This window comes from Cetorhinus maximus, chromosome 25, assembly GCF_964194155.1.
Source record: "Cetorhinus maximus chromosome 25, sCetMax3.hap1.1, whole genome shotgun sequence".
In the NCBI taxonomy this organism is placed as follows: domain Eukaryota; kingdom Metazoa; phylum Chordata; class Chondrichthyes; order Lamniformes; family Cetorhinidae; genus Cetorhinus; species Cetorhinus maximus.
In genome coordinates, this window is record NC_135903.1 from 32,037,551 (window position 1) to 32,065,152 (window position 27,602).

General features: G+C 39.1%; 2 protein-coding genes across 4 annotated transcripts; one reads left to right on the forward strand and one right to left on the reverse strand.

The window, feature by feature from the left end:
• Positions 1 to 6: 6 nt before the first annotated feature.
• becn1 (beclin 1, autophagy related) lies at positions 7 to 22,699 on the forward strand. Of its 3 annotated transcripts, XM_078529749.1 has the most exons (13): positions 7 to 45; positions 1,206 to 1,334; positions 3,530 to 3,597; positions 4,469 to 4,527; positions 7,894 to 7,984; positions 10,242 to 10,378; positions 11,235 to 11,429; positions 12,092 to 12,238; positions 14,644 to 14,793; positions 17,338 to 17,398; positions 18,392 to 18,534; positions 19,758 to 19,922; positions 22,490 to 22,699. In XM_078529749.1, the coding sequence occupies exons 2-13, from the start codon at positions 1,208 to 1,210 to the stop codon at positions 22,554 to 22,556; spliced, it is 1,410 nt and encodes a 469-aa protein (XP_078385875.1). In that variant the 5' UTR covers positions 7 to 45; positions 1,206 to 1,207; the 3' UTR covers positions 22,557 to 22,699. The 3 variants fall into 3 exon arrangements, with proteins under 3 accessions (XP_078385875.1, XP_078385873.1, XP_078385874.1); XM_078529747.1 differs by lacking the exon at positions 22,490 to 22,699 and having other exon boundaries at positions 19,758 to 21,564; XM_078529748.1 differs by lacking the exons at positions 12,092 to 12,238; positions 22,490 to 22,699 and having other exon boundaries at positions 19,758 to 21,564.
• Positions 22,700 to 22,860: 161 nt separating this feature from the next.
• Positions 22,861 to 26,751, reverse strand: cntd1 (cyclin N-terminal domain containing 1). Its single transcript, XM_078529149.1, has 6 exons — positions 26,559 to 26,751; positions 26,376 to 26,451; positions 24,826 to 24,994; positions 24,551 to 24,713; positions 23,953 to 24,137; positions 22,861 to 23,098 (listed from the first exon to the last, which is right to left on the reverse strand). Exons 1-6 carry the CDS (start codon positions 26,749 to 26,751, stop codon positions 22,991 to 22,993), a joined length of 894 nt encoding a protein of 297 aa, XP_078385275.1. The 3' UTR covers positions 22,861 to 22,990.
• Positions 26,752 to 27,602: the final 851 nt, after the last annotated feature.

Consider the following 27,602-nt stretch of genomic DNA (forward strand, 5'->3'; position numbering starts at 1 on the left):
GCCGCAGGCACCTTCCCCCCTTGACTGGACTGCACAGGAAACAAGGTCTTACCACTGTCTCCCTCTCAACGTTTGCTTTGTTTCCCACCGCATGTTATGCTCAGTGTTTTCATGAGGCAGCAGATCAATAGGCTTCAGCCTTTCTCCCCGCCCTGGGAATAGCAGCTTTATTGTCTTTTACGGAGGGGAGGGAAATCAGTCAGTGTTCCAGGTTGAGGAAACAAAACGCTGACAGTATCTGAAAGGTTAATGTTTCAGTGGGATCTTTGATTAGATAAGGAGATGGGAGAACGTGTAACTAAGTTGACAACATCAAAATTTACTGATGACTAAGCCGGCATTTTCAGAATTTTATGTTTGTATAATTTTTAAAGTTCCAGTAATTATGATTTTTTTTTTAACCTCTTAAATAATGGGGATGTAAGGTTGAGGAGCTGTATCTTTTTCTTGAAGGCACTTTGAAGTCACTAGCAGTAATGTTGACTTTAATAGATTCTGACCAAAACTGTAGCTGCCATTTACTCTCCATCATCAGAAATTTTTGGTGGCATGGGATATTTGTGAGTGTTTTGTGGGTGGGAAGGGATGGCGATCTTCTGTTGGAACATCATGCTGGCTGGTAGGTCTAGATTATGCTCTTCATACCAGTTTATCATACTGTTTCTGTCTGCTTTAATCCCTACCTAACTCACATGCTCTCTACGTCTTAAAAATGCCCTGTATTTCCCTCGTTATGTCTCCTATTATCTCATGTTGACATCACTTCAGTCATTGAACCGTCTTCTGTTTTCCATTTAAGCTGATTATAGGTCATTTTACTTTGTGTATGCACATGATTTATTCACCTTTTTCCCTTTGCTTTGTTCGTTTTTAGATGCTGTGTAGATCTCAGATCTGATGATGCATCTAGGATCAAATTGTTAACTTATTCTCTGCACAAATACTGACTTGACCTGTTTAGTGCCTCCAGCATTTTCTTTTTGTTTCATATAGACAGCCTCTGTAATTTTTTCCTTTGTGTTTTCATGCTTAATCAGTAGTGTTGATTGTAATTAGGGAGAATTCATGTAGAACCTTCCCATAGTTTAGTTAGACAGGGAGAGTCCATGATGGGCAAATTTATATCTGGTCTGTAGTAGGGATGGTGTTGGTGGGCCAAAACATTATATATTATTCCATGCTTTCTCACCTTTGTTCTTGTATAGATATGGAGGGGTCAAAGTCTTCAAGCTCCACCATGCAAGTAAGCTTTGTGTGCCAGCGCTGTAGTCAACCCCTAAAGCTGGATACATCCTTCAATGTCTTGGATAGAGTGACAATTCAGGAACTTACAGGTATGCAGTTGTAATAACTACTGTTTCATTATTATTAGCTGTGGCTTAATTGGCTGCACTCTTGCCTCAGCAGGTTGTGGATTCAAGTTGCACTCCAGAGACTTGAGTAGAAAATCTGACTGACACTCCGATGCAGTAACGAGAGTGTGCTGTACTATTAGAGGTGCTGTTTTTTGGATGAGACGTTAAACCATTGCTCCATTTACAAAAGATCCCATGAAATTATTTGGAAGAAGTGTACAGGAGTTCACTCCGACGTTCTTTTCAATATTTATCTCTCAAATCAAAATCCTAAAAACAGATTATCTGGTGATGATCACATTGCTGTGCTGTGTGAAAAATGTCTGCTGTGTTTCTTACATGACAAGAGTGACTACAATTCAAAAGTACTTTATTGGCTGTAAAGTGCTTTCAGATGTCCGGTGGTGAAAGGTGCTATATATATGCAAATCTTTCTTTATTATTGACAATATTAGTTAAGAGCTTAATTTTTGCTCCAGTAAGTTGGAATTAATAGGACAATAGTGCCCCACAAATGTAAAATTATGCACCATCTTTTTTCAAATAATTTTATTTGCCTTGCAGCCAGTGTCATTCTTTTAAACTTGCTTATATCTAAACAAAAAGTTGCCTGACTAAACTTGATCAAATTTAACAATACTCAACAGTCTGTTCAAAATGTTGTTTTATTTCTGTAATATACTGATAGGTCAGCCACCTCATTGCTCACGGGAAGTTGTAGGATATATCGATGTCTAACTTGTCCATGTTGCTGGTAGTATTTTTGTGCACTGACATTGTGTCTGTTTTTTCTTTATGTTGATTGGGTGAGACAAAGTGTGAATAGAGTTGAACTGAAACTGAAGGCTTGCAATAGAAAGGAAATTCAGAAAGGCTATGGTAGTGTAGCTCAGGAGTAGTGGGATGTTGTGGATAGAGCCTGAGACCATAGACGTGCAGTGGTAGTAGTCGGAATGCCAGGAATGAGCAGAAAGGTTATGTTGTGATAGGACCTGAGTATAGTTAGGAGGGGGAGCAAGGCATTTATAGCAAGTGTGGAGGAGGTGCCAGACTGCAATGGGAAAGCATAGGGTGCAGCAATGATGGGTTAACCTTTGGATGTTGGCATATTGGGGGAAATGTTTTCTGGTTGTGAGACTACTAGGAGATGGGAACAATGGGAGAGAGGAGAGGGCTATGGGATCTAGTAATCCTTCCTAAATTCATCCCACACTCTTGTTTCTTTCCACCACCAGCTTTTGTGAGTTTCCAGCCTTGAATTGGGAAGACTATTTAAAATACTAGCCTAAATAATTCTATGCACTTGGTAACAACAACCAACTTATATAGTACTTTAAAAAAACTGTCTCAAGGCACTTGATGAGCCAAGGGGGATATTAGTGACAAAAGGTGGGTTTGGAGGCAAGGAGGAAGATGCAGGGGTTCAGAAAGGGAATTCTAGAGTCTAGGGCCTAGTGACTGAAACAATGGTGGGAGAAGGGAAATAGGGAGAACTGAGAAGGCTACAAAGCTGAGGACATTGAGCCTATGGAGAGATTTAAACACAGGATGAGAATTTTAATTTGGAGGTGTTGAGTCCAGACACTGCCCACCAAGGTAGGATGATGGGTGAACAAGGCCTTGTATGGGATAGAATACAGAGAATGCTATTTAGGACTGGACTTTGGCAAAGCGAGCATTGAAATAATCAAGTATGGAGTTGAGAAAAGCATGGCTGAGGATTTCAGAGATAGGCTGACATATGAGCAGATGGTACTGTGCTGAACAGTGCCAGCCAGCTTTGAGACAGAACTGGGAGTTTTGAATCAGAGGTAAAGGTAATAAATAGATATGTTTAATATGTGTGACAGAGCAGCACGCTAGAATTAGCATTACACAAAGTGTTCTGTACAAGTTTCACAATATACCAGCTCAATGAACTGCTCTACTGAAGCACGAGTCATGACCATAGCAACACTACCTTGAGATAGATGGTTCTTAGATAGTTGCTCAGCTTTATGCAAGATTTTTAGTATATGATGTCTCCCTTTATTCCTCCTTCCAATGTATTCTAATTAACCAAGTACTAGATGATATTATATGGATCATCAAAACTTATCACTTCCATAGGGAAATCAAAAAATGTTTAAAAACATTAAAAGACCAGATAAGGCAAAAGTTTTGTTTTTTTTCAGCTCCTTTAGTTACAGTTACTCCTGTAAAACCAGAAGAAGGCAGGGTGGAGAACAGCAGCTTACCAGAGGTAAGAACTGAGCTAGATAACTATAAATAAATTTCATAATACAAGTATTTAATTTTATTCACTGTGCACCCAGCTTTTATTTAATTGTTAAATATTCTGGTATGTTGTGTGTTGTTGATGTATGCTGAATGCTTCATGTTCTGGGATTGTGCCATTTATAGGATGCATTGGGAACCTCATTGCCTGGGTGTAGTAGTGCTTTGCAGCTGCTTTATGATGCAACCAGAAATAGTAAGTTTCCATTGCACTTTCCAAGTAGATCCAGTTTTTTTTTTGTAGAATTGGTACTCCTAGGGGAGGGATTTGCTTCAAATTCAAGTTAGGGAGCAGCTGGAAAAATGTAAAAAGTTCAAAATAACTGCAGCTTAAGTAGCATTCTCAGTTTTGCCCAATAGAACAGCAGAATGAAGGAGTGCTGTGTTGTCGGAGGTGTCATTAAAAGTGGCAACTGAATGTCAAAGATCCCATGACACTGTCAGGAGAAGAACAGGGGACTCTTTCAGTAATCTGGACTATGTTTCTCCCTCTACTAATGCCACCAGAACAAATTAATGAGTCATTCATCCAGTTGTATTTTGTGGGATCTCAATTTGTGTAAAGTGGTTCAGCTACATGACAATAACTGTATTTCAAAGTAGTTCATCAGGTGAAGTGCTGAGGGATGTTTCAGAATTGTGATAAGGAGCTATGTAAATAGTTATTTTCTCATCAACAATTTTTAGGGTATTATTTTAGTGCCCTTTTTTCTATAAGTACCTCATTTCATGTCAGTTCCACAAAATATTATTTCTGTTTTTAAAAAAATATGGTTGCACAAAACATGCAACAGTTAATTTTCATTTTGATTTAATTGAAGATGCTTTATTTTCAGGAAACTTGTTTGGAAAACAGGCCAGATGGTGTGTCAAGAAAATACATTCCGCCTGCTCGGTAAGGATACATAATTTAATTTGCTTCATAGCTCACCAAGTTATAACTTATTTTGGCTTTAAAAGGGCAATTAATATATTAAGCTGGCGATGCTGATGGACTGAATTTGTGTTCCATGTGCTCTGCCATAAAGTGATAGAATTTCCCCTCACTGCTACATGATAAGCGTGGAAGCTTTGTTCTTCTTCACTAGAAGGGATGGAAAATCAGAGGCCAGGTTTTGCCACTGGCTTAAGAATGGTGTTTGTATAGGCCTAGAGCCAGGTCGCTTTATGACTTCTTAACCAAAGACTTGACTTGAGGGAAGAAAAATAAATTGAGCAAGTTGATGTTGTGCATTACTCTGCAATGTAGTAAAACAGTTGAGTTTTCAAAACTATTAGCATTTTAGTTGCCATTTGTGGTTTGATAGTCACTTTCAGAATAGCCCTGATGTCTAATTGAGTAATTGTATTGCACATTGTGGTGCTGAGCTGCAAAAGTCAAAAAGGTCCTAGGTTTGATTCTTGTGTTGACAGGTAATTTGCTATTTATTCTCTGCACCATTAGAATGAGGAAGTGTGCTTGCTTACTTATTGTAAACCACTGACCTCTGGTGGAAGTGAGAATATGTCTAAACATATGTTGAAGACAGGACATGGCTTTGTTGTGATACAGCTGTTGACTAGCCATACTTGCCTTAAAAGGAGTACAGAAGTTCACTAGACTGATAGGTGGGATGAGGGGGTTGACTAGACTGGGAGTAGATTTCTTTGAGTTTAGAATGAGAGGTAATCTAATTGAAACAGGTAAAATGCTTAAGGGACGTCACAGGGTAGATGTTTGAAGGATGTTTCCCCTGGGTGTAGAGTCTAAAACTAGGGATCATCGACTCAGACTCAGACTACAGGGTCAGCCATTTAGAACCGTGATGAGAAGAAATTTCTTCACTAAAAGGGTTGTGATCTTTAGAATTATCCACCACAGCGAGGTATGGATGCTCAGATATTTAATATATTCAAGACTGAGATTGACAGATTTTTGAATAAGGGAATCGAGGGATATGGAGTTGGTGTGGGATGATGGAGTTCACAGAATCTCACAGTACAGAAGAGGCCCTTCAGCCCATCGAGTCTGCACCGACACATGAGAAACACCTGACCTACCTACCTAATTCCATTTACCAGCACTTGGCCCATAGCCTTGAATGTTATGACGTGCCAAGTGCTCATCCAAGTACTTTTTAAAGGATGTGAAGCAACCCGCCTCCACCACCCTCCCAGGCAGCGCATTCCAGACTGTCACCACCCTCTGGGTAAAAAAAGTTTTCCCTCACATTTCCCGCCCCCCCCCCCCCAAACTTCCTGCCCCTCACCTTGAACTTATGTCCCCTCGTGACTGACCCTTCAACCAAGGGGAACAGCTACTCCCTATCCACCCTGTCCATGCCCCTCATAATCTTGTACACCTTGATCTGGTCGCCCCTCAGTCTTCTCTGCTCCAACGAAAACAACCCAAGTCTATCCAACTTCTCTTCATAACTTAAATGTTTCATCCCAGGCAACATCCTGGTGAATCTCCTCTGCACCCCCTCCAGTGCAATCACATCCTTCCTATAATGTGGCAATCAGAACTGCACACAGTACTCCAACTGTGGCCTCACCAAGGTTCTATACAACTCCAACATGATCTTCCTACTTTTGTAATCTATGCCTCGATTGATAAAGGCAAGTGTCCCATATGCCTTTTTCACCACCCCACTAACATGCCCCTCCGCCTTCAGAGATCTATGGACACACACGCCAAGGTCCCCTTGTTCCTTAGAACTTCCTAGTGTCATGCCGTTCATTGAATACTTTCTTGTCAAATTACTCCTTCCAAAGTGTATCACCTCACTTTTCAGGGTTAAATTCCATCTGCCACTTATCTGCCCATTTGATCATCCCATCTATATCTTCCTGTAGCCCAAGACACTCAACCTCACTGTTGACCACCCGGCCACTCTTTGTCAACCTCAAACTTACTAATCCTACCCCCCACATAGTCATCTATGTCATTTATATAAATGACGAATAATGGGGGACCCAGCACAGATCCCTGTGGTACGCCACTGGACACTGGCTTCTAGTCACTAAAGCATCCTTCTGTCATCACCCTCTGTCTCCTACAACTAAGCCAATTTTGAATCTACCTTATCAAATTACCCCGTATCCCATGTGCATTTACCTTCTTTATAAGTCTCCCATGTGGGACCTTGTCAAAGGCTTTGCTGAAATCCATATAAACTGCATCAACTGCACTACCCTCATCTACACACCTGGTCACCTCCTCAAAAAATTCAATCAAATTTGTTAGGCATGACCTCCCTCTGACAAAGCCATGCTAACTATCCCTGATCAAACCTTACCTCTCCAAATGGAGAGTTCAAGCAAAAGATCAGCCATGATTTTTATTGAATGGTACAGCAGGCTTGAGGGGCCCTGTTTATGATGTACATTGTTCTAGTTCACCAATGAACTTTCATTTACATTTTATATTTTGCATTTCAAAGTGCTTCATATATAAGTTACTTTGAAGTGCCATATCTGTTATGTCATCAAACAGTATATTTTGGAATTTTATCCCACCAATAGAAATTAGGGAAGAAGAGAAAATTGGGGGGGTGTGGAAAAAGTTTACCTCTCCCTTGTTCTTATTCCCTTTAACCATACACAAAGAAAGCAACTTTACTCTAGTATGTATGCATAGATTTTATTGTAATAGTTTACAATGAAGTTATGAAATAATGTCAAATGATGGAAAATTATAATTTCAAACTATAAAACAGGCTTATAATTTTAAAAAAATGTTTTCTCCAAAGACTTTAATCATCTGGTTAATTTAGTTAAGTTTATCGGATTATCTGTGAGCAATTGCTCTACTCAGAACTCGGTTGCAGCAGGAGACTCCCAGGACGACCGTGGAAATGCTTTAGGGATGTCCTCAAAGCATCCATTCCCACCGACTCGTGGGAGGCCCTGGCTTGTGACCGACCAAAATGGAGAAAGTTCATTCGAGAAGGCACTGACCACATCGAAAGACTTTGTCAGGAACAACCCATCTACCCAGCCCTTCCAAACATCACCTGTCCATTTATGGGAAGGTCTGCAGACCATGCATTGGACTCATTAGCCATTTCAAACCCATCAAACTGGAGTGGAAGCAAGTCATCTTTGATCCCGAGAGACTGCTTAAGAAAGAGGTTGTAGATGATAGCAATGGAAAGCTACGTGTTTATTTTTCTTACTTAGTGGCACTGCATCTTACTTCTGCAATTTATAATAGATATATTTTCCTGAGCTTTGTGATCGTTTGGGGAATTGTTTATAGTACTTCAATCTTTTGCAGGATGTTGTCCACAGAGAGTGCTAATAGCTTTACTCTAATTGGAGAAGCTTCTGATGGTGGCACAATGGAAAACCTAAGCCGAAGGCTCAAGGTACGTTTGTACTTTCTTTGGTCTGATAGATATCAATCAATAGCTGTTTACTCACTTTATTATACAGTAAATGTTTTTAAATTGTACTTTTTAATAATGTGTTTTACGTGAAAATTCTGTTGGAAGTGAAATCATGTGCTTCTGTATAATATATATATATGGGGTGACGCAAGAATATACGATGGCTCTTCTTCCATACAGCTCATTTTTAGTCAAACCAATTTAGAGACAAGGTCATCAGTATGGTATTATTAATTTCAAAATGTTTGTACATTTTAGACCAGGAAACATTGTTTAAAATTGAACAGTAGCTGGATTTCAAAAGGGAACTTATTTATTCTTAAGGCTGATTTCCCATTCTTTTCCTGCTGATAATCTGGGATCTGAGCATGTTCATCCACCAAAATGGAGCTATGTAACCTCACCTTCCCCTTTAAGACCAGGGTTCAGGTACTCCAGGGAAGTGATCTAAAGAGGCACTTCCTGAGTCAACCTAATGGATAATGGCCACGGGAAGTTTCTCTGGAAATCAGCATGCTCCAAATACAACTTAGCAATTCAATTTTTGGAGCCATTGTGGGTCACTTGGTATGACACCCCCTCACTCACTGAAAAACATTTTTAAAAACGTTGTAAATCTGACTTCCTGGTCTTGGGCAGAGGCCAAATTATAAAGAGCAGAGAAAGCAGCTGGAAATGATTGGTGTTCTATCCCTCAATTTTTCTTTTGGAGTTGTTTGGTTGAAGTGTGATCAATGTATGTGGCACTCTTTATATATCAGATGGCCTGTGGCCTTGCAGCTGGTGAGGCAAAGGAGACCATCATGGGAGTGTTGTCATGTCATCCACAATGGCTCCGAGAATACTCTTCTGCTTACTGCTGGAGGGGCAATCATTTCTCTGATGGTAAAGGAGAGGAAAACTGGACAGAGCCAGAATTGCCCCAGGGTTTCTAGGGCTTGCTTTAAGGGGATGGAGTAGAGGCTATGCTTAAGTGCTTCCCAAACTATTTCCCAATGTGACCCCATTTTAACACTTTAATTAATGTGACCCCAGATGCAAACAAAAACAAAGCAGCATAGTAACATTTGGTATATAATTATTAAAGTTTGTGTATTATATATCAATGTGTAATAAATACATCATATAAATATGAAAATCTATGTTTTAAAGTACTTTGTAAAAATCTTATTATTTCATCTACTTGTGTAGATTTCACTCAAGCTCTCCATATTCCCCATGATAGAATACTCAGTGAAGGCCCTCTCCTCTTGCTATCTGGCCTATGATAGCCACTTATTTGCCCTGCTGCATGTTGCTCCCTTTAAAGGTGGCAGCCATTAACCTTGGCCTGTCACTGGGAGAAGCTCCGCAGCTGCCACCCTGCTCGGTGCAAATGCGGGGCTGGTAGCTTCTTATCAGAGTTTGCGGTCTACGTGATATGTTAATGAAGCCCTGCTGCTCACCCATCAGGTTCAATCCTCCGCCACACCTTGGAGTGAAACTGAGAGAGGGCAAGGCTAGGGCTGGGGACCATCTGGGCCTTGGTGTGGGTGCTGTCTCGGAGGAAGGGTGCTTGTGACCCCGTACGCTGAAGCTCTGCTATTCTTACAATAAGAACCAGCCTAATGTTGGCATTAGCAGTGACATTGGGGAGGTTTCCTGGCCCTTTTCCTTCCCTTGTGTCTTGGGGTGTCCATTAACATTCCAACAACCCCCCACTCAATGCCCCACCCAGTCAAGAAGCTGACAGTGAAACACATCTCTGGTCTCTCCTTATATTAACATGCTTTAGGGGGCCAGTCAAAAATCTGACGGAGATCTCAAATATAGGTAGCCTGCTTCTTTCCTAGGTACCTACTGGAATTCTGGATCTGGAGGTTATCCGGCAGTTGTTCTTCAACAGCAGCCAGAAATCTCCCAGCTCCTGTGATCAGGTCCACAGCTGGTTCTGCCCTCAATTATTGGCGCAAGTCCTTGCTGGGGATATATTGGGGTGTTTGCGACCTGGTCCACTAAATTTTAGAACATTTTGGCATGGACAGGTGGTGTGCCCCATTGATTTCTGCTTATGCACCCGGATAAAAAAAATGGGAGCAATATTGGGGCACAATATGTTATCAAACTTATTGATTTATGGAGACTAAAGTCAAATTTTGTTTTGACAAATCAACAGTGTTGTGGGGAAATTATATGCTAAACACAAGGTTGATATTGCATTTGTTATTAAATTCTATGGGTACTTGTTTTTAAATAGGTGACCAGTGATCTGTTTGACATTATGTCTGGACAGACTGATGTGGACCATCCTCTGTGTGAGGAATGTACAGATACATTGCTTGATCAGTTGGACCAGCAACTGAATGTCACAGAAAACGAATGTCAGAATTACAAGTAGGTTATTAACGCTATTTCTATTGTATTCCAAAATATACGGGCGGAATTTTGTCGTCGGTATGTGGGGGCGAGCCCTGCATACTGACGCATTAAATGACACGCGGTGATGTCGGTCGTGCGTCCTGACGTCATTCCAATCTTCCATTCGTGCATGCCCGCTGAACTGTCAAAGGCCTGTTAAGGCCATTAATAAACTAATTAAACTAATTCTGAACGCTGCCTGTCCAACCTTAAGGCTGGCGGGCAGGCGAAGAGCCCAAGTGGCCTTCACCTTTTTCGTGAAACCTCATCCACAGGCGGAATGAGGTTTCATGAAGTTTTTATTAAATTAATAAATATTTTTTAAACATTTCATAAATGTTCCAGCTCATGTGATACTGTCACATGAGGGGACATGTGTAAATGATTTTTAGCTTTCTTTATTTCGAACTTTAAATCTGAACTAAATCTCCGAGGCAGATAGTGCTACTGGGCGTGGGTCACACTGGGCGGGCCTTAATTGGCCCACCCATGTAAAATGCCAGCGCGCAGCCGATTGCAGGCGGCGATCGGCTCTGTGCCCGCTCCCAACCGGCCTGCCCGACAGACAGAAGATTCTGCCCTATATGTGGTTTATCATCCAGATCAATTCCAGTTGGAGAATATAAGACCTCCATCAGCAGAACAAGACTATAAAGCTCCAGACAATGTTGTAAAGCAGTTAAACGAACCCAAGAAATGTTTTTTTTAATATCCTAGAATAACTTCTTCAAAACTATATTTCTAAAGACGGTTGCATGTTGTGCCAAGTTTTTAGTGAAATGTAATGCCTCCTGATTAGGTGTGATTGACTGTTTATATGTTCTTGATGCAGGAACTGTTTAGAGATACTTGAACAAATGAATGAGGAAGATGAAGAGAAACTACTGGAAGAGCTAAAATCACTTAATTCCAAAGAGGACTATTTAATCCAGGAACTTGAAAATGTGGAAGTGAAACGGAAGAAGGTAGCGGATGATTTGGCTGAGGTTAGGGCAGAGACAGATAGGCTCAATCAAGAAGAAGCCCAGTGAGTAGACCAGTTTTAATGTAAAAGTGCAACACAATACCTTCTATAACTGATAGCGCATGATATTCATTGCTTCCCTCACTAATAAAGAGTACACATGAAGCAGTCTCTTTATCGTAAGGTTTTTATATTCTAATAATTAAACCCTGTGCTACAGGAGGAAAAGAGGTGTACATTGCAAATTAGGTGACTCACTTAAACAATGACTGCCGGCCCAGTTTCCAATCCAAAAAAAACCCTGAAATACTAATACATTTACATCATAAGAATGATGTAAATTTCCAGTCTTTTATACAAGTTCAAGTATAATAGCCAAAGATGGATTCTGTCATAGAGAGAGACTTGTAGAAATTGATTGTTATTTTTATCCAATTGTATTACATACACCAGCACAGAAGAATCTTAGGATTTTCTCTCTTTTTTTGTTCTTTTGTTTGAGCTTGAAATCTAGGTTTCACATCACAGAACAAATGCATAAATCGCAAACATGTTAAACATTTAAGAGTTTTTGGCATCCTGCTATAAACTATAATAAGATGCAAGAAATCTGTTACACTAAAAATTTCTTGCTTTTGTCTAATAAAGTTCCAATAATTTGTAAGAAAGGAATGTGACTCATTCTAAGCATGTACAGTTAGCACAATGCTTTATTTATGTGAAAGGTACCAGAGGGAGTACTCTGAATTCAAAAGGCAGCAACTGGAGCTTGACGATGAGTTAACGAGTGTCGGCAATCAAATGCGATATGCTCAGATCCAGCTTGACAAACTCAAGAAAACCAATGTTTTTAATGCTACGTTCCACATATGGTAAGAACTAGTCAACTGCACCTGTATTTTAGACTGATGAATGCCGCAGCTGTCATCAATGCATATCCTGTACAATCCATGCATTCAGAGACTGCATTCCAATCAATTAAATGAGCTGAATTCAATGAATTGGGTGAGTCTAGGAGGTACATTAGTGCCATTCAAGGATAAGTAGTCTCTATTGCTGTGGCAGGACTGCAGGCTCAGCCTCATTGTTAACTTGGTTCTGTCTTAACATGTTTGTCTGCTTTCCTCAATGATCATCCACAATCTCTGGAACATTGGAGCAGAGGGGAATCTGGTTTCTAAGGGGGTACAATGGTTATGCTCCTGGATTATGCTAAAATTAGCTACATTCTTGAATATAAGATGCTGAAACTACTTGTGGTAATAACTAACACATCTAAACTTGAGAAATCTAAAGCAAACTCAAAATTTGTAATAGTTGGAATATAATCATTTCATTTCTGGGATGTGGACTTGACTCCATGATGATGGCATAAAATCCTTTTCTCTCCCCCCACCCCCGCCCCAAAGGATCATCAGCCATTTTCCTACAAGGATAGTTAGTATGGGAATGTCTAACTGATGCAGCAGTGCAGCAATGTCACTGCTGCAGCTGTTAAAAAATTCTTTCATAGGATGCATGTGTCGCTGGCGAGGGCAGCATTTATTCCCCATCTGTAATTGCCCTTGAGAAGGTGGTGGTGAGCAGCCTTCTTGAAAGACTGCAGTCCATGTGGTGTAGGCACACCCACTGTTAGGGAGTGCCAGGATTTTGACCCAGCGACAGTGAAGGAATGGTGATATAGCTCCAAGTCAGAATGGTTCGTGGCTTGGAGGGGAACTTGCAGGTGATGGTGTTCTCATGCATCTGCTGCCTTGTCCTTCTAGGTGGTAGAGGTCATGGGTTTGGAAGGTGCTGTTGAAGAAGCCTCGGTGACTTGCTGAAGTGCATCTTGTAGATATACACACTGCTACCACTGTGTCAGTGGTACAGGAAGTGAATGTTCAGGGTGGCAAATGGGGTACCAACCAAGTGGACTGCTTTGGTCATGGATGGAATTGAGCTTCTAGAGTGTTGTTGGAGCTGCACTCATCCAGGCAAATGGAGAACATTCCATCACATCCTTGCCATGTGCCTTATAGAATCACTTGTAAAAGCTCTCAAGCCTTGCAATTTAACTCACAAAACAATTTGCATTTATGTTTATTATGTTTTCTTTGTTTTGAATTTTGTGGGCCTGAAGGTTTGGAAATCACTTCATTGATGCACAGATCCTAAATGAGAACATTTATTTATATCAGAATGTTGAGATATATGCAAATAAATGGGAATGTAGATTTTCCACCTTCCTGTGTCAATATTTCAACAGGAATGGAGTGGGAAAGGATGGGAAGTGGATCAAGAACCTGTTTTGCTTGATCCCTACTCATATTTATAGCCCTCCCATTTCCTGCCAGGAGTGACTCCTTGCACATCATCAATGGCTAGATATATAGAAGTGATGGAAATATATTATCCAGTAATAACCTAGAAATGTTATCAAGGCAGATTCATAAACCTAATGGAACATGTTGAATATGATGCTGTTCATGTTTAGGTGTCACATGGCCAGGAACTGCCAATTTCTGTAGACAATGATCACCCACCTCTTCATGAAAACATGGTTTTCCCTTATCTCACGAAACAGCATGAAAAAGGTCTGGCCTGCTTTCTTGCATACAACCTGACAGTTACTGAGGCACAGCAGTGGGAGAGGATTTCTGGGCAATAACCTGTGATGACAGTAGCCATCTTTGTGTACCTTATCTCCAGGCTTTCAAGCCAAGGATGCTGTTTTGCTTTGCCCTTTTGACCTTCCATGTTAAATATCCTAGTGTCCTGGCCTCACTACAATTAAAATGAAAGATATAAACTATTAATGTTACAGTTGAAAATGGGACTGATACTCATTTTTGTATAATTTCTATGTCGTTTCACTCAAGATTGCAAAGGGATTCTTGTAAATTTATTCTGGCCAGCATTAATACAAACCATCCAATTATTCCTCCCTCTCTAAACCCACTTGATTTTTAACGTCCTGTTTGCAATACCAAATGAGACTGTCTAGTGTTACTTTAGTTTTTGCAGCTCATTCTATTGTGGACAGGTTCAATGTGATGTTGGACAAGACAATAGAAGGATTCATAGTTTAAGGGCATGCACAAAATGTTACATCTTTCTTTTCATTCATGTTTTTTTTTACAATTAATGTTACCAAATAATTTCCCTTCATTCACTAACTTGAATTGTATGACATTTAGATTGAAAACTGGCTTAATCATATCTGAATTTAGAATGTATGTAAATTGTGATATCTTTTATGGTTTTATCTTTCATTACTGGGCAATATGAATTTCAGGCACAGTGGACAGTTTGGCACTATTAATAACTTCAGACTGGGGCGTCTACCTAGTGTTCCTGTGGAGTGGAATGAAATTAATGCAGCTTGGGGGCAGACTGTGCTACTACTGCACTCACTGGCCAACAAGATGGAACTCCGATTTCAAAGGTGCATTCTGAAACAGCATTTAGCTTATACGTATTGTGAAACTTGTAATGATGAATTTTGAAATGACACCTGTTTTTGTTATAATCATAAATACCAGAAAAACAATAATTGAAATTGTGAACAAAATTGGTCTAATTCCTAATTAAGAATTTCAAGCATGAGGGAAAATTGGACAACTGAATCTCTCCCTCAGCACACTTTTTTTGAAGAAAAACTTTTTTAAATTATAAGAAATTATATGCTCCTCACCTCTGTACAATTATTTTTCTTAAGCAATATTTGATGTAATTAAATAACCAAGGATTTATTAATGCTAAGACTGGTTATAATGTTAAAAAATTGAGCATTTACCCGGCATATGTTGGCAATTCTGCCATTTCACTGTGTTTCAATTGTCTTCCTCACATTTGATTGGGACGCCCCTCCAGCTTCCTCCTGTTCGTGAGATGACCAATGACTCTGGGGCCATTCATATATGGGAAGTGGACTTCCTGGCCTCTAGGAACTTGTGCCAGTAGGGTGGAGGGTCGGAGACCTGTAGCTGCCTAGGGAACTGCACAGAGACAGAGGTGACAGGCACATGACCTAATAACACAGTTTTTTTTCTGCACAAGCTTTTTTTACTTGATGGAACATGTGCAGTACCAGAGGGTGCTTACACAGGCTCTCTTCCAGTTTTTGCCCTTGTGTTCCTTCAACTGAACTTGGGGGGGCTTACCCGGCAGCACCTGGATTTTGTGTAAATGACGGGAAGCTCTGCAGAGGCCATGAGTCTCTGATTTGCCCATCTTTACAGAATACCCACCTACACTGAGGAAGTTTCTCCTGAGCAGATCTGGAAGTAAATGTGTAGCAGGTGATAACATATATGAGAGTTGCTCATTGCCAAATTGCTTGCTGCCTTCGACTAACCTAGATCTGTCGAAAACAGTGAGGAAAGCCTAGGCCAGTAATTCCCAACCAGCCACTTTTGGTGATAGTTGGATTCAGGCTTAAGTGGCCAGTGGGACTGAGTAAAGTGCCGCCTACAAAGTTGAATCCTGAAGTTGAAGTGATAATGGGTGGGAGTGGCACTGTGGACTATTCTTACAATTTATTTACTCCATATTAAATGCTGAAGGTTGTCCACCTGGTGCATTGAAAAATCTAAGTGCTTGATGGAATAATTAGTTATGTATGTCATAGAATGGCAGTAGAGAGAAATTCTCATAGCCATCTGCTCTTATGAATACTCTTGAGCATTTTTTTTTGTTTGCTTATACAACAACTTGCATCTCCATAGCACCTTTAACTTAGTAAAACATCCCAAGGCATCTCACAGGAGTGTAAACCCACAAACTTTGATGCTGAGCCAAAGGAGACATTAGGACAGGTGAGCACAGAGTTTGGTTTTAAGGTGATTTTCAAGGAGCAGAGGTTCAAGGAGAGAATTCCAGAGGTTGAAACCGGATGTAAGGAATATGCAAGAGGCCAGCGTTCAAATTCTTACAGGGCTGCAGGAGGTTCGAGATGGGAGGGATGAGGCCATGGAGGGATTTTAACATGAAAATTTCTGAATCGGGATGTTTTTGGTCTGGGAGTTAATGCAGGGCAGTGAGCATGGGTGATTGGTAAATGCGACTGTGTTGGGATACATGCAGCAGAATTTTGGATGCGATTTTGGAAGGTAGATGTGAGAATCAGAAAAGTTGCATCTGGGGTTAACAAAAGCATGGATGAGGGATTCAGCAGTAGGTGGGTGATGAAGGAGAAGGGAGAAGTGATATTTTGGAGGTGGAAATAGGAGGTCTTTGTGATAGAGTTGAAATGGGGTTGGAAGCTCAGGGTCAAATAGGGTGTTGTGGTTCTGGCGGGTCTGATTCAGCCTGAGGCCATGGCCAGGGAAAGGAATGGAATTGGTAGCTAGGAAACAATTTGTGGTGGAGCAGAAGGCAAAGGCTTTGTTCTTCCCAATGAAGAAATTTCAACTCATCCAGGACTTGAGGTCAGACCAGCAGTATGACAATAGATGCAGTGGAGGGGTTGAGTGAGGCAGAACTGGATATAGTAGATACATGTGTGGAATTCGACGAGTTTTTGGATGAAGTTGCCAAAGTGTAGATGAGAAATAGGAGAATGCTGTGGTTAGTACCTCAGAGTCAAAAGATAACAATGTGGAGGTGGAAAGAGAAACTGTTGTGGGAGGCTCTCTAGCCATGACTAGATAGGTAAGAGTGGAACTAGGTGAGTGCAGTCCCACTCAGTTGAACAAGGGAGGATGGCTTTGCAGAAGGATGGTGTAATAAACTAGGTAATTATTTAATTCAGTGGGGGGGAAATGATCTGATATTTGTTAAGCTGTGTCCAGCCTTGTTTGCCACATGGGAATGGAAGCTTCCTGTGAGTGACATTTCTGATGTGTAAAGAGAGATCATTTTGTCATGAATTTCCCCATCAATCAAGTCCAGTTCATCCCAATAATATGTGACGAATGCCTGGAAATGCAAAAATTTTTTGTGTTTACTCAACTAATTACTTTATGGAAAATATTTCTCCATTTTATAGGTATCGTCTTGTCCCTTATGGAAATCACTCATACTTGGAATCACTTACAGACAGAGCCAAGGTCTGTACTGCCTTTGTAAACAGGGAAAATGTCTTTGTGAGAATATTCAGTACTATTATCTACCAATAAATTTGAATTTAGATGTTGAAATATTTAATTGGAAAAATGTGCAGTTTTTGAAGTAGTTTTCAGAAGAAGTTAGGAGAGAAAACTCCTGGAAACAGAATTAGGAACTGGGTTAGGTTAGGTCTCTCCTGAGACTTGGGTTAAGATCCTGCCAAGACTGCTGAGATGACTATAAATTAAATGAACTGGGGCAATCTTAACCCATTTCTACCAGACTGAACTTCACAGTGCCAATCATTTGGCATGAAGCCACAAGTGTGAATTGGTGTGTAAGTCTTCTAAGGTTGCGATTAATATTTTTAATTGTGGGGGAAATTGTTTTACCCTGCTAATCTATGCTGCACATGATCTCGAAGTGCTTTATACTGACATTAGATCAAAATATGGAAAATGTTTTTCCACTACTAACATGCAGTTTAGACTTATATAACAAACATCGTTAGGATAAGAATATCTCACTAGGTCAATGTGAAAATATGAAAAAGCAGTGTAACTTCATTACTTTTGCTCTTTAAATACATATTTGCCTATTTGTTTTCTTAGTTTTATTAGAATTAGTTCATATGATTCCCCTTTGCCTGTTAGGTTTCTGTTGATTAAATGGATGTTTATAATTTTAAAAAAGTAATAGCAGTGTCATGATAATGTAGCACAATGGGCCCATGTATGGTGGAATGCAAGTTTGATTTGTTTTTCTTTCCCCACTAATTTCTGTTTTAGTAGTGCCATTGTGGGAGGAAAAGTAATTCTTGGGCACCCCTTGCACCACCTAGCAATCTATTCAAAACAGCATTATCCACATTCTTAGTTGTAGTTGTTTTTGGGAATGAGAGAAGAGAGGGAGTTTACCATCAAATAGGCAAGAAGTTAAGCATAGTGGATTTGCATTTTTAAATTAAGCATCTTCTGTTTAACTTGATGTTGTAGGAGCTGCCCTTGTACTGTTCTGGTGGATTGCGATTCTTCTGGGATAACAAATTTGATCATGCTATGGTGGCTTTTCTGGATTGTGTTCAACAATTTAAAGAAGAGGTAGAAAGAGGTGATACTGGATTCTGCTTACCATACAGGTACTAAGTAGATTAGTTAAATAGTTTTAACCTAATCTTAGTTTTCATAAGAACAGTGAAACATTTCCTTTCCAAGAACGAGGTTACGCGATGGCAAATATATATTCATAAATGGAGTTTACTCATTTAAAAATGTATTTTTTAGAAATTGGTATTTAATTGATGAGTTATCTGTTTCCCTTTTGGGCTACAACATTTCGAACAGATCAGAAACAAGTTTGCCTTTGCTGTACATCCAGTAAGTCATTCTGGGTTTGGAAGGGACTGATCCTAGACTGTTCCTTCCAGTTTGTATTTTTTAACTGCTAGCCCTCAAGACACCAAAAACATTGACAGTGATTCCAAGCAAATATTTCTGTAAGCGATCTTCTGATATGACAAGAGAGCCAGTATCCTGATTCCGCTATAGTAAATAAAGGATCAAAACTCTCAATTTGCTGGTTTCCAGTATTATATGCCTATCAAATTTGTATATATATTTTACAAATTACATGCTATCGTAGGAGTGTCAATATTTGAATGTAGGATATGCAGTATGAAGAAGGTACTTTCTATTTATCTAGCATCTGATAGGTATTGATACTGTAAAAGTAGCATACTTCCTTTGTAAGTATGATATACATAACTGCTGTTCAGATGGTGTAAAGGCTCTCTCATAATATGGATTAATGTTTTTTTTAATACCATTTTTGGAGGAGCTAACGTTTCAGCAATTATACCCTATTGGAATTTTTCAAAGTCACTGCCTTGCTACCCCTCTCCCTGTCTTTAAATGTGACCTTACAGCCTATCTCAGGTCATGCCTTATGGCATCTCCACTTAAATTCCTTTGTAAGACCCCATCCTTTGTAATTGTAAAATTCTTTCAACTGAGTACCATATAAACATAAGTACTATATGTAACATAAGTGATATCTATGTGACCTGTTATTTATTCGTTGTATAATCCCAGTTTTACAGTTAACAGTTAACCACCAATTTGGGTGGCTAGCTTGAATTGCATGATCCTCATCCCACAGGGAGTAAAAGTAACTCTATTCAGAACTTGTACTTTTATACTATAGTTAATTCAGTAAATCAGACAAAGAAGTAATAATTGAAAGGGAACCAAGTTGACAAAAATGGTTTGAGTCCAGTGAAAAAAGCCAGAAGTTTAAACAATGACATAATCAATTAACTTCTATTTTAAGTAATTTAACTTTGTAATGCTTTTTGTTACATAGAATGGATGTGGAAAAGGGAAAGATTGAAGACACAGGAGGAAGTGGAGGATCTTATTCCATAAAAACTCAATTCAACTCTGAGGAACAGTGGACAAAGGCACTCAAGTTCATGCTTACAAATTTGAAATGGGGGCTGGCTTGGGTATCTTCTCAATTCTACAATAGGTGATTACAGACTATTTCCTTATTGAATCTATACTGCTTTTGCTGACCATTGTTTCAAGGTTTCACCCAACGTTATTGCCTGTATGAGGTGATTTACTGTGCTTTTATGTATGCTTTCCTTGAGAAATAAACCATAAAATGATCAATGTGACAAACTGGAGAAGTGGCTGGCACAGTGGGTAAGAAGTTAGATGTTAGCCTTTCACCTGTGGACCTAGCACCAAATCTGATGGAATGAAAGTTTCCTTTGTTGTTAGTTATAAAGGTCTTGTGTGAAATGGGTTTGGATAGTTCTAGTCCAGTTCTTAATGAGCATATTTCTGCAGCTCAAGGCTGTCTCTAGTCCTGCGTTAGTTGGCACTCTTGCATCTAGGCCACAGGATGGCTCATGTGAGAAATGGGGGAGAAATATCACGTTAGTACAGTAACAGGGTGCTTTTCTGACTTGAGCATAAAGTTCCAGCAGAGTAGAAAACGATCCTCTACTTGACCTGAGAGTACCTGATGCTGACACTGCATGCCTGAAATGATAAAAGATCTATTCCACAGCACTAATGTCGTCTTCACCTTGATGAGCACAAAAATGGGGGAAAAAACAAAATAACTTGTGTTTTTATTTGTTTTTGGAATATATGTCTAGACTTTGAGTGTGACATGCTAAATCAGCATGGACTCCACCAATGCAATAGATTGCTAGATGTTTGAACAGATTGGGAATTTTTTGTTTCCTTTTTCAATGGATGTTAAATTACTATGTAATAATTGATTTGTTGAGGACTTAAATCTAACTTTGTTCTGTGATATAACATTTCAACAGTATAAAATATTGACAAGCAGGTGGCCAGATAGATAGCTTGATTTTTGCTGTTAGTTTACAATTTATTGGTGCCTTGGCTTCTAAATCACATTGGATAGTGTTGAGGTGAGAGTTCATAAACCATGTATGTTTTGGTGTAGAGACATTGGAATGAAAGTAAATGTTAAGTTTTTAAGTATTAGCTTTTATGGCAATGCACTGCATTGAGTGCTCAGCACTTAACCTGCAGCTGGGCTGGATGGAGTTTGTTGCATAGTGGGTTGGCGTGGTTACAAGACAATAAGGAATTCAGAAACTGAACCACAACTGCAAGCAGTTTGTCATCTGAATCATAGGCCAAGATTGCTTCCATTATAATTACACCCAAACACACACTTTTTTAATTATTTGTGTATATATAGCAGTTTTATTTATAACAATTAAGTCTGGTATGTTGTGCTACTGTTGTAGAAGATGGAATGGAAGAATTTTTCTTATACACTGGTGTCATGGCTGACTGTGGGCAGCATTCTCTATTCAGTAAAGGCATAATGACATCCACACTGAAGGATTAAATTTACAATATAATCATTGCATCATTTCCAGAATTAATCAATAGTGATTAGTGTTTATAACCTAAATATGTAATATGCTTTTGTGAAAGTGAGTATATTATTTCTCAGTAAAAGCTTGTCTTAACTGATCCTGTTATACACTTGGTCTAGCTTTGAAATGTTGTAAAACAGCTCCTTTTTATATTGTATCACTGAAAGAGAAGTGAAAGCTCTGAAATGAATTTTCAAAATTAAATACATATAAAATAAACGAGTTTTTCCAAAGCTGTAACATGGTCTTTGAACATTGCTTTAATTCAAACTTATCCGAACACCTTGAATATATTTCAGACATTGCTTAGAACTTGGTTTATAGTAGAGACTATCTTGTGAAACTCAACTATTTGTGGCCAGAATCCCAAATTTGTTAAGAGCCCAGCTGTTTTTGTTATATTATTTGTGCAGATGAATGGAGTGGAATTTTGTTGATTTACTCTGAGGATTAAGAAGCCTGCTGTGATCTTTTGAAGACAGCAGAAAGTTATGATGTTGCGTGACAGGATTTGGGATTTGCCTATTTATGATCAAAGTCTTGGCTACATTAAATCTTGTAAGGAAGGATAGTGCCTGGGAAAATATTTTATGCGTTTAACATGTACACAAGTGTAATGGTTTTCTTGGCACTGAGTATCTTGTTATACTGAGGTGCATGCTATAATGTGTCCCATAAAATAGCATAGAATCTAAGATGAAAAATTCGGAGTTGAAATCCAGTGCCATGGGGCACATATAACGTTGAACTAGAGTTAAATGCTAGCTGTTGTAGTTGCATAGTGCATCTGGGTAAGTTGATCTCAGCAAGTATTTGCACTACTGAAAAAAACTGATGGAGAAGCAGGTATTTCATATCAAAAGTTGAGGTGGCTTTTCATTGAATAATCTGTATTTGGTGTCATTGTGTTGATGAGTCAGGAACTTTAGAAATTGTAGTTATGGAAGTTACTGTTATGTATTAATGTATTCTTATGACACCTACTTGATGCAGTGTATTGCTGTATACTAGTGCACTGAAATTTTAAGGTTATTGTACGATAAAAATACTCAGTACTTTGAATTGCTTTCCACAATAAAATGTGGCCACAAATTAAAATATTTTTGAGCTTAAGTTGTAGAATTAGTATAATTATTTGTATTTGCCTTCCTTCTCTTTCCTCCAGTGGTTGGCCAGTACCTCAGAAATTTGAAAACCAGCATTACATGATCGGTTATGAGCATGTTAATTAAGTTAGTAAGTGTTTTAATTAAGTAGCCTGTTGAGATTTTATATGCTTCAGACAAATTCTTCCAGTAGTAATTTGGTTATGAAGTTGAGATCAAACAGCTAATAAGCATTTCCCCTTCATTTGCAGTAATTTATTTTGTCCTTTATATATATTTCCTGCTGGAAAAGCTTTCTTCATATTCCTAAGTAGATTGCAAAAAGCATTTAAACAAACCTCCATCTACGAATTTAAATTTTAGAAGTATTTGTGATGTAATTTAGTACCGTATTAAGTGTTAGAATATTACAGATATACGTACAAGATTACACTTTTTTCACAAATTATTTTAAAATTGTATACCTCACAGATTAGTGATATGCAATTCATTGATGTAGAATTTACAAAACCACTACCATTAATGTACTGACAAAATACTGTATCTATTAACATTGGAACTTATTTCATATGATTTGCTCCTGGAAAAATGTGTTTTAGTATGACTTGAGAAAACTCAGAAATGCTTTCTTCTGTTACACCACTAATTGAGGCCAGCTGCTGTACAACCTTTTTGTAAAACAAAAGGTACAAAATTAAGATCATTTTTTTAAGACAATCTATTTCTTATCTTTGCTGCTAGGAAGGCAGTTCAGATGCTTGAATATAGGACAAACAAATTATCTAACTGATATCTCGTACAGTATTGCATATATAATAATTTGTATTATTTACTACCTTGAACCAGGGTGTATAGTTCAGTATAATTGCACTTGTTCCAATGACCCCAACAGCGAGAAGCATGCAATCTTCCTTTACAGACAAAAACTTTGCCCTATGATAAAGTAAAATGTTATTTGATTTTGTATTTATGTTTTAAAGTGTATAAGGAAACATCTGGACTTCTTACACAAATTAAAGATGCACTTAATTGTCAACTAAAAGGCTGTCTGCCATTCCAACTTGCTGACTGTGGATATTAGCACTCAACCAAGGGGTGTTAACAAGGTGTTTGGGGGGGGGTGAACGCAACAGCTAATAATTTTTTCTCTGTACTCAGTAATTTGAGCAGAGCTTTTTTTCTTATCTGAAAAATAATCATACTGCCATGGTGCTACACCACTGCGTAACAGAAAGGATGCATCAAAACTGGAAGCCTTATTTGAAAAAAAATTTGAGTGGCAGAATGACTTCAGCTGAAGGGAAGATTGTAGCTTAGACTTGACTTGTGGTCTACTTGAACTATTAGACTTAATTAACTGCCTCTCTTGGTATTCATATATGCAGTATTTGTATTTTTGGTTGAAGCTTAATTTATGGGAGCTAAGTTTTAATACAAGCATCAACCATCTTCAAAACACTGTTTACTCTTTTTGAGTTTAAAAAACTAACAAATAGAACCAAAAGTGCTTAAGATTTTTTTAAAGGACTATTGATTCTAATGTAAGAAATAAAAATACTTGCCTTTGGAGTTCACTAGGTGTAGAATTTTCAATAGTAATTTTTAGTAAGTTTTCATAGATGGTGTTTCTCATGAGGTAAACAAATTTCAGCACCTTCAGGGAAATACAATGTAGGTTTTTAACTGGAACTGATGGATCATTGTACCCTTTTTAAAAAAATCATAAAATTAGTTATTTTGAACATAGTTTAAACAAGATTTTGATATAAAGTACATAGGAATGAAGTTTTAAAAAAAAAGTATTTAGGTGAAACTTCTGGTTTTTAAAGAATTAATACATGCTGTTGGTTAAATCATTGCTATAGAGCTGACAAACAGTAATTTAGTAGCGGTACTACGTACTTCAAATCCTTTTTTTCAGTCAAGTGTATATATTTGGTTTTGCAGTGACTCATTTGGTAAAGGCATCATGTAATTACATGACAGCAATGAAGCACCAGATTCATATGCTGTTAAGCATGAAAATTCAGTTTTGTCTGTCATTTGGCCCCCAGGTTCAGCATTGGGTTACAATACCATCCTAATTGTTATTAGCTAGTGATTACATTTTTCTCACTCACCCATTACTTCTAATAATATTTCAGTGTGAGTGAAAGGAGAAGGGACATTGACTTGAAAACTCAGAGTTTCAAGGACAAGCAGTTCTGAATCCAGAAAATCTTCTCTCTTATATGAGTAACCAAGAGACTGGAGAAATTTCAGGGCCATAGTAATATTAACAATCTGGAGAAAGAAATGAAGAAATTTCTGGCTAAAGTGAAACATCAAGATGGAATTTGCAATTTACATTGTATGTGTGATGTTGCACAAGAAATGTTCTGATGATATCCTTTACCTGGTAATGGAATGAGATCTTGCTTGCTATTTGAACACAAGACATGATACGTAGCACAAAGTGATCTTGGATTCTAACTTGCAATAGTCCCCAGCCGTATTTTTCTGCGTTTTTCACAGAACCTGTGCATGTAGCTGAATAGAGTTTTTCAATGTAGCGAATCATAAACCTGTAAAATAAGAAATTATAGCTGGTCTCATAATTAACATTTAAGAACACAACAGGTTTTTAAAAATTCTTTTGAGCCTGAAATCCAGCTTTATGATATAAACTGCTGACTTCTCAGTTATGCTGTTTCCATTAAAAATCTATTCTGCTATCTTTGGGCATAAAATAAACTCTCAACGTTCTGTGTTGCTAAAAACATATGTTACCTTAAATGGAAAAAATTCTAAAGTCAGGGTATACACTGAACCTAATGTAACCCTAGATAAAAGCAAAAAACTGTGGATGCTGGAAATCCAAAACAAAAACAAAACTACCTGGAAAAACTCAGCAGATCTGACAGCATCTGCGGAGAGGAACACAGTTAACGTTTTGAGTCCGTATGACTCTTCAGCAGAACTTCTGTTCGAGAATGGACTCGAAACGTTAACTGTGTTCCTCTCCGCAGATGCTGTCAGACCTGCTGAGTTTTTCCAGGTATTTTTGTTTCTAATGTAACCCTTGTTTTAGTATTCAAGAAATTATAGTAATTTTAAAAGAACAGTGGTGAATTGATGGTGCCCACTGTGATCCTCTAAGATCTAATGAGATCTGTGGCATGGATTTCAACTTTCTCAACGGTAATTTGATTCTGGTGCCAACTGTGGGGCTCTCTGGCATCTAGCAACAGTGATGTCGTCAAGTGGGTCAAGTAGCCAATAACGGAGTATTCTCAGAGCTGGCAAACTAGTGACACTGAAACAATATTTAACCTTCGCTTTTAATCATTTTAAAGAATAAGGACTTGGACATAAATTTATACAAAAAAATTTTAGAACTTGTGGCAATTTTAATGATTGTGAAGAAATTTGATATTCCACAAACATAAAATTAGTTTTTCAGGGCCAGAGAACTTGTACAGCAGTAACAACGCACTTAGTATCTGTTTAAAAACCCTGTTACACCTTATTCAACTAGGTGTAACGGTTTCTCTGTAAAACCCCTAAGCTTGTAAAAGTTCAAGTTCACCTCACTTCAAGTGATTTCAAAAGATTTCCAACTACAGAACTTTTAACAGCACAACCTGGGGCGAAGCGGGCAATTAATGATAGCGACTTCTGCATTGCATTTCCATATTTGTAAAGTTCCTGTCAAGTTTCACAGTTGTAAAGACAGCGAATGCTTAAGGGTTTCACTGTAGTGTTTGTGTATGTTTTATATGATGCTGGCTGGAAAAAAAAATCAACTGCGTCAAATAAAAATCCCAAGAGCAGAGAACTTCTGTGTTATAATTTTGGGATTGACTGGTGGGTCTGATATGGTGTTTTGTCAATTCCTGTACCCCTATTGAATAAAACAGCACATTCTTTCCTTTCTAAATCCATGAGCGGATTATATTGTTTTACCTTTCCAGTATCTCCACAGCTTGATATATTGTGACCTGGTGAAGCCCCAGTTGCTCACAAAGGAGGAAAACAAATTCTGTGATACAAATAAAGAACGGAGGAATTAAAATGCGAGTAAAGTTTACACCAAGCTGGCTTTTTACAGACGGCGGCGACGACGACGACCAATACTCGCAAGCCCACCTATTAATCTTAATTTTTTGAAACAGCCTGCGTGCTGAGAGAGGTTCATCAAATTGTTTTCATTTTCCTTCGCCACATCAACCAGAAATTCTTCCAGCATCTCCGGGGAAACGGCGCTGAACGCCAGCCGGGGCGCCTTTTTGCTGCAGCAGCTCCGGCTTTCGCCCGTTTTCATAACCACCACTTTACTCATGGCCACACACAACCCTTCGGGCCTCCCAGTGCCAAAGGTGCGAGGGCCCTGGTCAAATGTTGTAAGGGGGGGGGGAATTGTCACAAAACCCTTGACCTATTCCGTCGAGTGCACGTGAATGCACATTAAATGCTTTGGAAGCGAGTCGCCAATTTGGCCCGACTGGTTTTCCGGAGAGTCTGAAGGAAATGGCGGCTTCTTTGCCACCCCGCTGTCCACGTGCGCGGGCGCCCCTGGCACACTCCCACTGCGCCTGCGCCGGCCGCCAGCATATTCTCAGTCCGCCTGTGCGGGCAGATAGCCGCACGTGTTTATGTTCCAACCCGCCGAGACAAACCAGCGCCGATATCTCCAAAGCGCCTGCGCAATGTGTGCCGCCGCTCCCCCCGCCCTGTTTCTCGGCTGCAGCCTCGCGCAGGAACTGTTGACTGTTCGAATCGGTCGCGAGCGCTCGGTCCGTTGACGCCCAAACAATAAGAGGGACGAAGAACTGCTGCTCCAAAGTGCAAGGAAAAAAATAAACTTGAGGGGAAAAAATAGAATGTATACATATAAAACCTCAGGACGTCCGGAAGCGCTTTACAGTCGATGAATTATCTTTTGTTCTGAAGTACAGTCACTGTTTATGATGCAGGAAGCGCGACAGCCAATTTTGGGTTCATCAAAATCCCATAGACTATACAATGAGATGGTGGCCAGATAATCTGTTCCAGTGTGATGTTGATTTTGGGATTAAATATTGGCCAGGGCACTTGGCGGGGGTTGGAGCCTGCTCTTTTGCAAAATATATGCGCGCCCGGATCTTTCACATCCACCTGGAGAGGGAAGACTTAGCGCTTGGTTTAATGTTT

Excerpts from the sequence above, each read along its gene's own strand:
- becn1 (XM_078529749.1), top strand. The coding sequence starts at position 1,208 with ATGGAGGGGTCAAAGTCTTCAAGCTCCACCATGCAAGTAAGCTTTGTG. Across the intron at positions 4,528-7,893 it reads AAATACATTCCGCCTGCTCG|GATGTTGTCCACAGAGAGTG; the intron begins GTAAGGATACAT and ends AATCTTTTGCAG. Across the intron at positions 19,923-22,489 it reads TCTTCTCAATTCTACAATAG|TGGTTGGCCAGTACCTCAGA; the intron begins GTGATTACAGAC and ends TCTTTCCTCCAG.
- cntd1 (XM_078529149.1), bottom strand. The coding sequence starts at position 26,751 with ATGAGTAAAGTGGTGGTTATGAAAACGGGCGAAAGCCGGAGCTGCTGC. Across the intron at positions 24,995-26,375 it reads GCTGTGGAGATACTGGAAAG|GTTTATGATTCGCTACATTG; the intron begins GTAAAACAATAT and ends CTTATTTTACAG. Across the intron at positions 24,714-24,825 it reads AGATCTCATTCCATTACCAG|ATTGTTAATATTACTATGGC; the intron begins GTAAAGGATATC and ends TTCTTTCTCCAG.